General features: G+C 63.7%; 1 protein-coding gene across 2 annotated transcripts in view; it reads right to left on the reverse strand.

The window, feature by feature from the left end:
* Positions 1-14230, reverse strand: part of COL5A1 (collagen type V alpha 1 chain) — a 149120-nt gene that overhangs the window by 106929 nt on the left and 27961 nt on the right. For both annotated transcript variants that reach the window (XM_078436289.2, XM_078436288.2), the window contains exons 2-4: positions 6083-6250; positions 1280-1493; positions 111-273 (exon numbers count right to left, since the gene is read on the reverse strand). In XM_078436289.2, the coding sequence (XP_078292415.1) occupies positions 111-273; positions 1280-1493; positions 6083-6250 (545 nt within the window). The remainder of the gene's footprint in view (positions 1-110; positions 274-1279; positions 1494-6082; positions 6251-14230) is intronic.

Below are 14230 nucleotides of genomic sequence, written 5' to 3' on the forward strand. Positions count from 1 at the left end.
CAGCGTCCCCGAGGAGGAGCCGGGCAGCCGCGGTGGCCATATCCAGCAGTGACGACCCGCCAGCGCTGGCCCAGGGGGCGCGTGGGCTGGCCTCCCCTCCCCCATCTCACCTCAAACACTTCCTCATCCAGGATCCGGGTTCCAAACACGATGATGCCGTTGACGTCGATTACGGGGTGGTCGCTGCGGTCGAGGGGCTTGGTGGTCTTCTTTTTACAATCCAGGATCAAGGTGACGTTCTTCTTGTGGATGCTGAGAGCGATCCTGTGCCACCTGCAGAGAAACAGACAGCCCAGCGGGTGAAGGGGGCCTGTGTCGCGGAAGGCCAGCAGAAGCGACCCTGCGGCAAACGGCCATTTCCCGCACCGTTAGGGCGGGGCCGGGCAGCTCCGAGCTGAGCCTCTGCCATCAGACCAGGTTGGGTGCAGATGTCGGCCACACGGCGTGGCCCTGGGAGGTCCACTCGGGCCGTGGAGGTCTCCACGTCTCTCACTTCTCACCAGGTCAGCTGTCTGCACCCGTGAGCTCCCTGGGAAGCCCTGGGCACGGGCTCTGGAACCTTCCGCGGGCTCTCCAGTGGGTCAAGGGCAGGCAGACACAGTGGCCCTGCCTCGCGAGAGCCCCCCGAACCCTCCGGCAGACTGCGGGCTGCTGGAGAAGACAGCGCTTGCAGGGGAGGGGGAGGATGGGTGGGCCTGTGTGAAGTTCTCAGCGACAAGCACAGGGACAACATCCCGAGGCTCTTCGAAGATCACGCACAGGGCCTCAGACGTGTCAGCCACGGACGAGCTGACTTTCAAACTACCAGGGTGTAGGTATGCCCCCAACAGAGAATTCTGGAAAGACCTGTCTTTTTTGTTTTGTTTTGTTTTTTAAATCGTGTGCTCCCTCCTCTGATGTGTCTGTGTCCTTAAGGGTATCTTACATCTTTTCTGGAAGGAGTCGGGTATAACCACACAATTTTTTACGTCCCTGCTTGAGACCAGGAGCCTGGCATTTGAGATACTTTCGTGCATTTTACAAAGGGGAAGCAGAGAGGCCCGGGGAGAAGAAAGGGTTCCCCAAAGGCACGCAGGGCGACCCGAGACCAGGACCCAGGCCTCCAGACTCGAGCCCCGTCCTCCCTCTGCCTGGTGCCCGCCTGGGCGCATCTGGCACTACCCTGCTTTTTATAAAGCGCGTCCTGCCGTGAGGTCCCTTAGCAGCCAGCAGGCTTTGGGCGGCCTGCCCTGACCCTCCGGCGGGGGCAGGGCTGGGCTGCCGAGCCGTGCCCACTTACTTGCCATCCGACAGGTTGATGCCCCTGAAGAGGGGATAGTCCTCTGGCCCTGGTTTCCCTGTGTGGTCCTCATAGAGGAAAACCGGAGAGCGGCCCATTTCCAGGCCGATCTGCTGGATGCCCTGCTCATTGTAGATGGAGACCAGGAAGGCCTGGCTGCCTTTCTTGGCTTTCACAGTGGTTAGAATGGAGAAGTCCTCAGGAAATGAAGACGCTGTAACAGAAGACAGAGGGAAGAGGGCAGTCAGGAAGCCCTCAGCTGCACGCAGCCGCAGCTCTGCAAACAGACCAGCTCGGGACCTGGCAACTTCGGACGCATATGGTGGTGCACAGCCATCTGCTACCCATCTGCCCCTTGATCAAACTGTTCCTGCAGCCCTTCCCTATCACCGCGTGACCGAGCCTATCCTCTTTGAAGCTCAGTAAAGGCAAACTTGATTGCTCCTTCCAGCTGTGAGCCTTCAATGTCATCTCCTGAGTTCCTCGACACATCTGCGTATAAATCCTAATTAGAACCTCCTAGAATGTCAGCTTCCTCTGAGCAGGGGCTGTTCCAGATGCATCACTGTTCCTAAAGCTGGACCTGGCAGATCGTGTCTCATTTGGTGCCTGCAGGAGGGAGGGAGGGGGAGAGAGGGCAGGGGAAAGGAAGGCGAGAAGCAGGGACCATACTTTTTGCCATTTCCCGGTTGATATGCAAACCAGAAGAAAGGGAGAAAGAAATCAAAGGACTTCAACCCAAACTTTTAAAAAAGAAAGAAAAAAACCAACCCTGTATGTTAATGGCAGAAAACACACTTTACACCTCAGGACGGAAACAACACAAGGTCACTGACAGCCAGACCCACGCGGCCCGCTGAGTGCGCGCAGGCCCGCTCCGTGTGCTCTCGACCTCCCCACTCGCACGCGCCACTCTCTGGCCGCGACAGGGGCACAGCCCGCAATTCTGCACGGGGCCCGGGGCGTGGAGAGAGCGTGGCTGGTCCCGACGCAGGGGAGCCACGCAGAAACGCTCTGCGGAACCGGCCAGAAGGAGCGGCACCCGGAGAGGTGTGGGCACCCACACCCTGACTGACGGGGGCGGGGGGTGGGGATGGGGGTGAGAAGCGTCACGCGGGGCTGTGGACCCGGCTCACGGACCTGGACGCGGAGGGACTCTTATCAGACCCACCGCTCCTTGGGATGGCAACCCGGTCAAGCAGCCGCCCCAAGGTCCAAGGGGCGGCAGGGCTGGGGTGGGGGCCGCGTCCAGCCCAGAAGCTATCCGTGAGCGCCCTCTGCTGACGGAAGAGCTGCACGGCCAGGCCACCGCCCCCGCTTTTGCTCACTGGAGCACAGAGCTAGCTGCAGGGTAACATGCTGGGGACAAGGGGACCTCCAGGGCACCAGGCCAAGGGGGGGAGGGGCGGGCAGGAAAACTGCCTGCTGCAGCTTCTGTGACCTTTGCAGGACCCAGGGTGCGGAGATCTTGCCAGGGCGAGCCAACAGGAAGACGCTGTGGCTGCTTCGAGCGGTGAAACCAACCAGCCCCCAAAGGCCAACTCAGGGAGGTGGGGGAGGGGAGGTCCCAAGGTGGAGACAGAGGGCAGACGAATGACTTCCTTAAGGGGTGACTTCCTTAAGTCATTTCCTGTCTACTTTGCTGAGGCCCAAGGGCACTGGGGCAGTCTGAGTATACAGTAGGAGTTTAATAAGGGCATCACTATTAAACTGAATCCTCGTTCGCCAACAGCTCCCGGACAGGATGTTCCGCTGGACAGAGGCTGATCCGGAGCCCCAGGCCCACCAGGAGGGAAGGTCTGGGGGGAAGGCGAAAGGGGGTGGGGGCACATTGTGACACCCCGCCCCTGCTTTGGATCCGGAACATGAAGGGAGTCTCAGGGGCCCCGAGGGTACCAGGTGGAGGACAAAATGGAGAGGGGACCCCAATCCAAGGCACAAGAACAGAGGAGGGGGCCCGTGATCATGAGGAAGCGTGCCATGTTCCGGAAGCCTTCAGAGGGCACAGTGTGGATGTGGCCGAGCTGGTTCTGTGGACGAAGGAGCCCCTGTCACTGGGGCCCCAGGGCAGACGCCCGTCCAGGACGTGGGGGCAGCCTGATGGGACACACTGGTCTCCTGCCTTCACGGGGGACCCATGATGGTATCTTCTAGGGTCTCGGGCCTGTCTTCCTTGACACGGTGTCCCTCCTGCAAGCAGAGAGTGGCGAGGCCCGGGGACCCCCAGGCAAGCAGCGCCACCCTCTCCGGCTTGCCCCCCAAAGCGTCACAGCTCTGGGCTCTGCCTTAATCCCTACAGACTGCTTACACGGCATCAGGGCCACCCAGGGCCAACTGCCGGGACAGGTCCCCGCTTGCCGTCCCGGGTCCACTGACCTCAGGACCCAGACCCCCGGGCCCAAGGAGACGAGGAAGACCTCTGAGGGTCAGGGAGGACTCTCTGTCTGGCTAGCAGGTGCACACAGCACCAGGCTGCCCGCCTGCGGTCCCCCCCCCGCCCCGACGGTACCCGGGCTCCCCAGAGAAGCCTGCACTGCGGAAGGCTCGTACGTAGCCGCAGAATAAATGAGCGGGCGAGGCGGGCACCCGGGTTAACCCGTGTCTGGCCCACGCTGGGGGAAGAGTCCCCACAAGGGCTCCCAAATACCCGCGAGCCTTGGCCACCGGCTTGTGAAGGGGCCACTGCTCCCCAGAGGATCCAGGTGGCCCGCTGCAGACAACTCCGGGGCCTTCTCCTCACGGAAGTAAATCACCTGGACGTCGACCTCCCTCTGCTCTAAGACACGCTTAAAACCGTGCACGTGGCCACCGGGCCACACGGCCGGCCCAGCTGACCCAGGCGTCTCCGAGCAGCCACACCGTCCCCCGCCCCGGGAGGCGGGCATCACAGCGGAAAGGACGTCCGGCGTCGGGCTCACTCAGAGGTTCCGCGAGAAGGGACAGAAGCCGTGTGCTTCCTCACATCCGAGGCCACGGTCACAGGACACGGACCTGGGAGAACGTCCTTGGGCCGCTCTGGCTGACGGGGGTCAGCAAACCGCAGCGGCTCCACACTCAGAGAAGGGACCCCACAGAAACCCCTGCTCAAATCAGCCCGAGGCAAGTCCCCAGCTTTGTCTGGCTCTGTCTGGGCTCTTTCGACTCCACAGGCTAATCGCAACCAGAGCACCCCGTCAGAGCGTTTAAACGCTAACCGTGTAATCAAGTTACTAATTGGAGAGCTTAGGGAAAACGAGGGCTTGAAAACTATGCCGTGTCTTACTCCTGACTTCAGACCAGACCTCCGATAATTAGTCTCTATTCCGAGGTCCACGCCATCTCTCTGACGTGACGTAAGGAGGCCGGGAAGACAGAAGGAAAGAAACCCCAGGAGTCTGTCGTGACAGAGACCCCCCCGAGCCGGGCGTCCGGCAGGCTACCTCCCAGGCAGCCCACCTGGCTTCCCCAGGGGGCCTTACGCGGGGACAGCATCACACACGCTCTGCGCGGCCGCCGGGGGCCTGGGGAAGCCCCCCACCGCTCCGCCTCGAGCCTTTCTCTGGTCCCAGCCCCCCAAGTCTCTCTAGGGCAGGGGACGTGGGGCAGGATGTAGGCAGCTTCTGGGCGAAGTCGAGAACGAGGGCGATCCTAAGACGCGTGTCTAGGCTCAGCCCCAAAGGTGAGGAAGTGCTCCCGGGATGCTGGGCACGGAGGCCCCTGCGGCTGTCTGCCGGGAGCACGAGGGGGCCCTGACCCAGAGGTGGGCTCCTGACGGTTCCGCAGGGGACCCGGTGTCCCTGGCTGACCTCATCTACCCAGAGCGACCTTCTTGTAAAGGGCCGACCCGGCCTCTCTCAGGGACAGCCTCCTAAGGGCCCACGGATTAAAGGCCGGCTGAGACCCAGGGATCCAGGGAGCAGACAGCAGCCCCCGGAAGAATGTGTCCCTCGGGACCCAGGGGGGACACGGGAGCAGAGACACCGCCATTTGTCAAAGGGCCGCCCAAGGTCGGGGTCACAGCCAGGTCACCAAAAAGACGACGCCCAGTCTTCTAATAATTACAGAGCGTCTCCTAAGGTGAACGGATCCGCCTGGCGCCCCGGCCCCTTTCGGACCCGAAGCGAAAAGGGCTCCTTTAAGGCAGGGGGAGAGCTTATCAACCGTCGGCTGTCTCCCCGCGGCCAGATAAGCCCAGAGGGTTGAACTCACTCTGGGGCGTGGGGAGGGGGCGCCACACTGGTCCGCAGCCGGGGGACCGGGACGACTCGGATGCCACGTCTTAGCAGCCAACGGCGCTCCCCGTGCCGGGCGCGTCATTAAAAGCAGAGGCCTGGTGCTTGGCAATCACTCCTCATTAAAAGCCTGCACCCTCTTGCTGGGAGCCGTGATGCCCGATTCATGCGTCTCTCAATGTCACTGCCCCCAATTAAGCCTCTGTGTGCGAGGGCTTCCTTTCCCATGACCCTGGCTCTCTCTCCACCTCACCGGAGAACCGTCCATCACCTTTTTGCACCTGGGGTCCTGGCAGTCTGTCTACAGCTGGAGATACACCTGCTTGGAACAGCGAGGGGGACGGACGAGGCCTCACGCCCCCACCTTCGGTGGTGAGGGCTCATGTGATGGCTGCTGGGTTTTTTCACTATAACCAGCTCAAACCGGCCTCCTCAGAAGAGCTTCCTGGAAAATCAGGGGTGCTTCTCCCGCCACATGGGGTTCCAGCTCTGCACCCTGGCGGGAGGCAGGAGGGGAGAGCCACGCCCTCCACCAAAACACACATCCCCTCACCACCACCCACCAGTGAGGACACACACGCCCGTCTCTTACCAGGATACAGCTGCTTGGTAGGTGCACTGAGCTGAGCATCCTTCGTGACTCTGTAAGCGACATCTGGGCCTTTGGAAGATCTCCGTGTTGCACAAAAACCTGTTGTCTTTGTTATTCCGTCAGGCAAGTTGTGAAAATCTAGAACCTTCAGGAGATCTGCTGGCTGAGCTGAAATGGCAAAGGAAGGGAGGTGTGGCGTTAGACAGGCAGGGAAGGAGCAGCACAGGGCACCCCCACCTTCCCAGGAGCGCCCGGAGGGCTCAGGGGAGTTGGAGGCGGCTCAGAACCAGCTCAGACGCCGGGTGCCGGGGGGACGTGCACTGTGGCCCCGGCAGCTGCGGGGCCGGTGGGACCCCCCTGGTGGCGGAACACAGACTGACCGTGCGTGGATTCTGCTGGAGCCCGCACACCCCCCGCGCCCTGAGCACGTTTTATCCCCCTTGTCACCCGATTAACACATCACTCTCCCATAACTGTTTACAGCAAAGATGCAATTCCCGCTTGCCCCCAGAAAAGACCTCTGCCTACAAGACAGAGCAGAACCAAGAACGAGCGAGGAGCAGGTCCCTGCCTCCCTTCCGGAAAGTTCCTGGCCCTCCGGCGGGGGCTCCTCCGAGAAGGGCCGCGGTGCCTGAGGGCCTTCGGGCCCGAACGTGGCCTCCCTCCTTCACATCAGAAAGAGCAGGGACCTCCAGGCTGCGAGGACCACGGGCTTGTCCACACACCTGCCCCAAACAAAGGCGGCTCCCTATGGAAAGCTCAGCTCACGTTACCGCAAGGGGCCCCGGGAGTCCCCGCGGAGAAAACAAACTCCAACGTAGAGTCAGAAGGAAAGCCTTAAATTTCCTCACTGTGTCCAGCCCCTGAACAAGTCCCTGGGACAGGCAGAGTCACCGCCCTCTGGGAGCCCAGCTGCCTCGAAGATGACACTTCGCTAAGGGCAAAAGGCGATCTTAGCTTAACCCCATCCCGACCTCCGGGATCCTGTAAGTGTCCTTCATCGCGTAAAAATCCCTTCGGAAACTTCCTTCACCTCTAACCCCCAAGATACAAGGTAGCAAATGAGACTCCAAGCATAAAGTCCCCTGATACGCATCTGAAAGGTCTCATGACTGAGGGTTTGCTAAACAGTAATACGTGACCTTTTCCCAAAAATAGTGAGTGAGCCCTCTCGGGGCCCTGGAAACCTTGCTCCCAAATCCTTTGGAGGCCTGTGCTGTCCCCAGCCCCCTCCCGACTTGGCGGTGGGTAAGCAGTGGCTTCTCACAGCCCTTCCTGCCCACGGACCTGTCCGTGTGCTTTAATAAAGCCACCTTTGCGCCCTGAAGACGTCTCGAGAATTCTTTCTTGGCCACAGGCTCTGAACCCCAACGTTTTCCACATCACAGCGGGCGATGCCCAGGTTAGGGGAGCCCAGCCCCAGCACCTCCCTGTGGGGATGGGGGTGGGGGTAGGGAGTAGGGGGTTGGCCCCGCCCCTGCCACCAGGCCAGTCAGGGCACAGCACCAGCTGGTCCCAGATGGTTGGTGCCCTGGTGGACCAGAGACTGGCCCAGGCCAACAAAGCTCCATCCTGGGGCTTTTCCTTTGGAAAGGAGGGATCCTCTCCTCTCTTCTGGCCCCACACACTGGGGACCATGAAGCAGGAGCTTCAGGCAGCCCTCTGCCAGGGCTGAAGGGACTGTCAGCAAGCAGAGACAGACTCCTGCCACACTGCTTTTGCTCCTGGATCAAGCTGTGCCTGAAGCCATCATCCACATGAGCCAGTACATCCGTCCTTATGTTCGTAACAACTTGGATTAGACTCTGACACCTGCTACTAAAAACTCAGCCCCCACTGAGTGGACTCACGCAGGCTTGTCCCGGATCCTGGGCCCTCCTCAGCTACTCAGTTCATCGGCTCCCCAGCCTTCCTCCCCAGAGGGCTTACCACATGCCCGAGGCTCGCTCCACAGGCAAGGCCCACTTTCCTAACAGGGGTGGAGGATGTGGAGGTGAGAAAGGACCCCCAGCATCGGTTCCCCTTCCCGCATCCCAGGAACCCTGCAGCCAGCTGCCTCACTGGGAGCTCAGCATAACCACAGGAGAGCGTGGGGGCCCCAGAGGCTGGGCAGCCTCAGTGCTTGCCCAGCGAGGCCCTGACAGAGACTCCGTGCCCGAGAGGGCAGGCCCGGAGGGGAGCGTCCAGGGCAGCGGCAGGTGCAGAGGGCATCCCGTGGGCTGCCCTCCCCACACGGCGACGGGCTGGGATGGGGGAGGCGGCAGCCCGGGCCAGGCTCCGAGAACACCGGGGCCGCAAGGAAAAGAAGCTGCTTTTCTCCAGCACGAAGCACGCCCCCGCCCTCAGTTCCCTGCAAGGCACCACGTCACCTCGATCCCAGACTTGCGCCGCCAGCGGCCGTTTGCACAACTCAGCTTTGCCACAGACCCCTGTCGCTGTAACCAAGGAAATACAGGGGTGGGCGGAGGAAGGGACAGCGTGGGGACCCAGGACACTCTCGGTCCAGACTGACCTCCGCTCGTGGACAGGATCACTGCCTCTTGTGGCCTCTGTGCTTTCCCTGGGTGGCTCTCGGCTCCTGCCAGGACCCAGCCCCCCACATGGCGCGGTCACCCCCTCGCAAGGCGGGGGCGGCACCTCTGAAGCTCGCGGCCCTGGCGACCGTCCTACAGGCTGCCCACAACCCTTGCCGGACGTCTGTCCACTTGACATCGGGCTCAGGCGCTGGCAGAGCCCAGAACTGGACTCGGGCCGTGGGAAGGGACGGCCGGTGCCAGCCGCCCATTCACCTGCCACAGTGATGGCACGCAGTTCTGGCTCATCTCTGAAACTCGGTTCCAGCATGGGCGGTGGCCAGGGAAGCGACCAGAGATCCCGGCTGGGCTTTCGGGGCCCCCATCCCGATAGCTGGCCGTGCTCTTCCCAGATGGGCAGCTCGCAAACCTGTTTTCTCCATCGCTGGTGGGGGAGAGCTGTTTTCCAGAAGCCTCCGGGACATGTTCATAGGCCTCTGCTAAACAAGTTGAAAAGGCCACCAGACCATCCAGGCCCAACGCCACCCCTCCTCCCGGCCAGGGGCTCCCTGTGCCAGAGCTAAAAAAAAAAAAAAAAAAAAAAAAAATACTTTGAAGTTTTATAAAAGGTGTGGGAAGGGCCTGGGAGGCATCTGGCAGGACAGAACTTCCGTGGACTTTCCCTCCCGTTGACACAGCCTCCCTGTCAAAAGGCAGTTTCTTAAGAAACCAAGGTCCTCGGTGCCTCCATAAGGATGAGAACACCGCCAGGAAACAGTGCTCTGGGGACAGGTGCCCGTTGGTTTGAGACCAGCATCACTCCCCCCGCCACCGTCCCCAGGGAGAAGGTCTTGAGGTCACCGCCTCGCTGAGGCCAATGAGAGGACTTCTGCCAGCAAAGGCTGCCCGGGCACATTCCCCGGACAGTCCGCGAGCCCTCCCTCCTCCTCCCTCCACGACAGCTGGGCGGGCCTCCCCCCTGCGCGTCTCAGCACCCCACGGAGACACAGAGGGAACTGGCCGCGTCTCGGCACCCCCCCAGCACCCGCTCGGGTGCCTGAGGCCGCCAGTGTGAAAACCAGGCCACCGCCACCACGGTGAGACCACGCCACCCTCGCCGCACGCGGGCCCCCGTGCGCTGGGGGCAGCGGGCACCCGCGTCCCACTCAGGCTCTGCGGAGCCCAGGAAGCCGAAAACCGCCTTCGGCAGACTCCTGGGCGGTCAGGCTCGGGGAGCAAGCCAGGTCCTAGCACCCGGGGGGCGGAGCCACAGGCACTTTGTGCCCAAAAGGCGGCACCAGGAGCCTGGAAAGGAACGCGGGACCGAGTGGCCTACCGACGAGCCGAAGCAGAAACGAACGGCCCAGATCAGGGCCCGGAGGCGCCACGGACACGTTTTACAACCGGTCGGCTAACTGGTCAACCGGCGCGGCCACCAACCACACGGGGCGGCTTCTGCACTTTCCACAGTCACTCCGAAACCCATCTGCCCAGAGCCCCTGGGGACTCAGAGCCAGGGCGCCCCACGCCACCGGGGCTCCTGCCCCCGCCCCGCGGCACACTGCAGGGCGCGAGACCCCAAAGCGGCCCCCGGGAGTGACCTCACGCCCGGCACGCCCGGGGCACGCGCGGCCCCACCGCCAGCGGGCCACACGGACACCAAGCTGGCCAGCCGTCGGGGGTTGGGGGGGGGGGGGCGCACAGCCCCCACATCTGCCCAGAAGGCACGAGCGCGGGGCCCTGACAGTCAGACCCCCTGCACAGGGCACCTGCGTCCGGCTTGGGCTCAAGCTCCACTCCTTCTGTTCTGTGTTTTGCTTTTCGCTTTTCGCTTTCCCCTAAAGAGGCCACACGTGTTCTCAGACACTCGCTGAGGGTGAAGACCGCCTCTGAAGCCCCGGCTCTGCCCATCCCGGCCGGACGGTGCGACGGCCGATTGTTGCCCCCGTCCTGAGGGCTCGGGGAGGAGCTCGTGGGCTGTCCGAACCTTCTCCCTGGACCTGGAACCATCAGGTGCCTTTGGTTTCCACCAGGTCACAGAGGCCCCGTGGGAGAGGACCCTTTCCTCAGTCCTCCGAGTCCCGGGGCCCCGAAGCCAGAGCAGCGCCCTCCGCCACTCTATCACCAGGGAGCGCGCACCTGTGCCGTCCCGTCCACCTGCCACGTCTCCGGGACCCCGGGTCCCCTTCTCGGGCAACGGGCTCCCACCAGACCCCAGGCGCCGGGCGGCATGGGTGGGGGCGTCACGGCACCTTTACCTCATCGAAAGGTGACCATGAGCGCCGTCCCCCACGGTGACCGGCTCCATCGGCCCCTGGGCTCAGGGATCTCTGAGGACGGGCGCTGGTCTGGGCGGCTCTGTCCCTGCCCTGCGCTCACCTGCACAGCCCCTGTCCGCCCCCCTGCCTTCACTGGTGGCCCTCCTGCGGCCCTCCTGTGACACACGCGTGGAGCGCTGAAGGCCCCAGGTCCCAGACAGTGCTGCTGGGAGAAGTGGGGCACGCAGCCTGCGCCCTCGGCGCCCCGGCGGGGACGATCCATCCTTCCTGTAGGGATTCCATCCGCGTGCTGGGACTCCCCACACCGCGCCCTCCCCTCCCCCGCCACCGGCCCCAGAACGCCACGGCTCACCCTCCAAGGCCCACAGCCCACCGTTTCCTCTCAACGGAGACCAGGGCCAAATCCTGCCAGGTGTCTGCGGGCCGCTGGACAAACCCAATGGGACGAGCCAAGTGGCGGGCGCTCTGCACCCCTGAGTCAACACCGTTACCGCCAAAAGAAAACGTGAAGAGTTCTCTAAACCACCACCAAGGTTTACATCCTCAAAATTCTCAGAACCGTCTAATTTTGGAGCTGGAAGGAGTCATAAATAACCTGAGTGCCAGCGCCCTCGATTCCGAGAGCGAGGACAGGTGGACACGGGGAGTGACCACCCCAAGTGGCCCCAGCAGGCTGGGACCCGGCTGGGGCCACGACAGAGCCATCCACAGCTTCCGATCCACGCCAGCCCCGAGCCCGCGTCCACTCGGCACAGGCAGGGGACACACGGAGCTCATGACGCGGTCCCCGAATCACGGCGCGTCCGCCTCCCGCGTGCGGTAACCTCGCTGCTCTCAGAGATGCGCCCTTCCGTGAGTTCAGGTACCTCAGGCCCGCGTGCGGTCTGCTCCCCTGGGCTGCAAACCTCAGGAGGATCCCCGCAGCCCCGGTCCCGGCAGACACGGTCACTGCCCCCCCAGGGCTCCACTTGTCCCGTGTCAGCAGAGCACCACACGGTCACCCGCGGAAGCACCAGCCCTTGCTCTGTCCTTACTAGTTCTCTCCTACGCTTCGGGGAAGCAAGAAGGACGAGGGACACCAGCGAGGAAGGGGGGGCAGAGCCCCCCCCCCAACCCGACCCAGGGCCGAGGCTCCTCCCACCAGCCCTCCGTGGCCCCATCAGGAAGGTCAGCCCAGCAGGTTGGAAAACAAACAGGCCTTCGGAGGCTCCGACAGAAATTCCTCTTCAGTGACCAAATTGTGGGAACAAAGCAAACAGGCAGGGGTGGAAAATGCGCTCAGACCGTCTCCAAGTCCTTCCCCCTCCCGCACCCCGGGGCTGCCACAGGGCAGAGCCCTGGAGCTCACATCAACTGGGGGCAGGCCAGGCTCGCTGCCACACGGGGAAGACGGGCTCCTTGTGCCTGAAGCCGCCCCGTGACCCCCTTCGGTGGCTCCCAGCACTCCTCTGCGGACATCGGGGCCCGGTCCCGTCCAGGAGGCCCCGGCTCTCACCGGCCGCCACCCCACCGATGCCACGGTGTTGTGGGAACCACTCCACCACGGTCCCTGAGGAGAGAGTCCTGGGGTTGTGCGGCGGGCAGCACGACCGCCCTGCTCGAGCCCCCAGGGACCTGCCGCAGGGCCTTAGCACCCCTGGCCCCCAGCTCAGGCAGTTTTGTGCCTAGAGGGGGCTGGATTGGAGCCTGGCTCTGCCCACCCTGCCCTATGGGCAGTGGAGGGTCCCCTGCGGGAACAGACGGGAGGGCGCACCTGGTGGGGGCTCGCTGTCATCATCCCTCCCCCACCGAGAGACCCCACTAGCCTCCCCTACGACATCCCTGACCACCTGCCAGTCTGTCTTCCCTGGGGGTGAGCCCAGCACGGAGCCCATCGTGCTCAATGACAATGTCTGTCAGGTGTTTCTGGCCCCTTTTCCGGTTTCTAAGCAAGAGCTCGGGGCGCTGACACGGCCTCAGCTTCGTGGCATGTGACTATTTGTGCAGCATCTGTGTCCTCGACCGGATGGCCAGGACGGGCCTCCTCAAGCCGCCTCCCCCGGGGGGCCTCCGAAGGCCCCGGGATTAGGGCTCGGCAAATGTGGCTCCGGTCCCAGCTCCCCCCGCCACAAGCCCCACGGCCCTGGGGAAAGTGGGTTCCATCCGGAGGCTCCCCGTCACCATCCACAAAAGGGAAGGGACACCGCAAGGGGTGGCCGGCACCGGGATGCCGGCCGGCAGGGGCCACGGCCACGGCACAAGCAGCGTTGACTCCCTTCACCCGGCCTGAGATCGGACTGCTGGACGACACGGGGCATCTGCCCCGTGCCCCCCACAACCGCCCCCACTGTGTGCGGGGAGGAGGGCAGGGACTGTGGGGCGCAGGACGGGCTCCCTGGGAGTGCTCCTTCCGTGAGCCAACACGAGGGCCCGGAGACGGGGAGCGGGAAGGCCGCAGCCTGCTCCTCACTCTGACCTCATGGTGTCACGCTAAGGGTGAAGTGTAGTCGTGGCAGGGGGCAGGGTGAGCTAAGAACCCGTCAGAACTGAAAGCCGGACGGCGTTACAGACAGCAGAGGGCAGAGGGGACCCGGAGCCCACCCCACGGCCGGTCAGCGGGCCAGGGCCACCGCGCGGGGCGCCCCCCAGCCTGACCTCGCTCGGCCGGCACACACAAACGGCCGGGTCCTCGCTCATAAGCGGGACGCCCTCGGCCCACAGGCCGCACCCGCCCCGCTGGCGGGAGACCCTGACCTCCCTCGTTCCTGCTCCGTCCTCCGGGGGCCCAGAAGCCCCCCAGGCTGCAGCTCAGCCTTGGGAAAAGTGGGCGCTTCTGGGCCGTCCAGTTAGAACACACTTGGTGCCGGTCCCTTCGCAGCGGCCTGGCCGGTCCTTTCCCTCCAGCAGATGCCGTGGCGTTCCGTCCACGCAGCAACTGTGGTCCTGGGGGCGGCGGGGGCGGGGGGGGGGGGGGTTGTGAGTCCTCAGGACACGGGGATTCCATGAGCGGGTGACGCAGCCAGGACGCAAACAGGTTCTGGAAGGCCACGAAGGGCAGCAGGTAGAGAGGCAGGCACGGCCTCCCTGAGCTGGCACCAGCTCGTGCCCCTTCCTCGCAGGGCCTCCCAACAGGGGGCACAGTGGGGCTGCGAGTGCAGTGGTCCTGGTCCGGGGGGGGGGGGCAGCTGAGGCCCTCAACACCCACCGTGCACCTCCATGGCCAGGGGAGGGGGGCAGCTGAGTCTCTGGGCACCCACCGCGTGCCCACATACCCTGGGGAGGGAGGCAGCTGAGGCCCCGAACACCCACCGTGCACCTACGTCGCTTCCTCCCTAGGAACACAGTGTGGCTAAGGAGGGCCCCAGGGGGGAGGTAAC

The sequence above is a fragment of the Panthera onca genome, chromosome D4, assembly GCF_046562875.1.
Source record: "Panthera onca isolate mPanOnc1 chromosome D4, mPanOnc1 haplotype 2, whole genome shotgun sequence".
NCBI classification, from domain to species: domain Eukaryota; kingdom Metazoa; phylum Chordata; class Mammalia; order Carnivora; family Felidae; genus Panthera; species Panthera onca.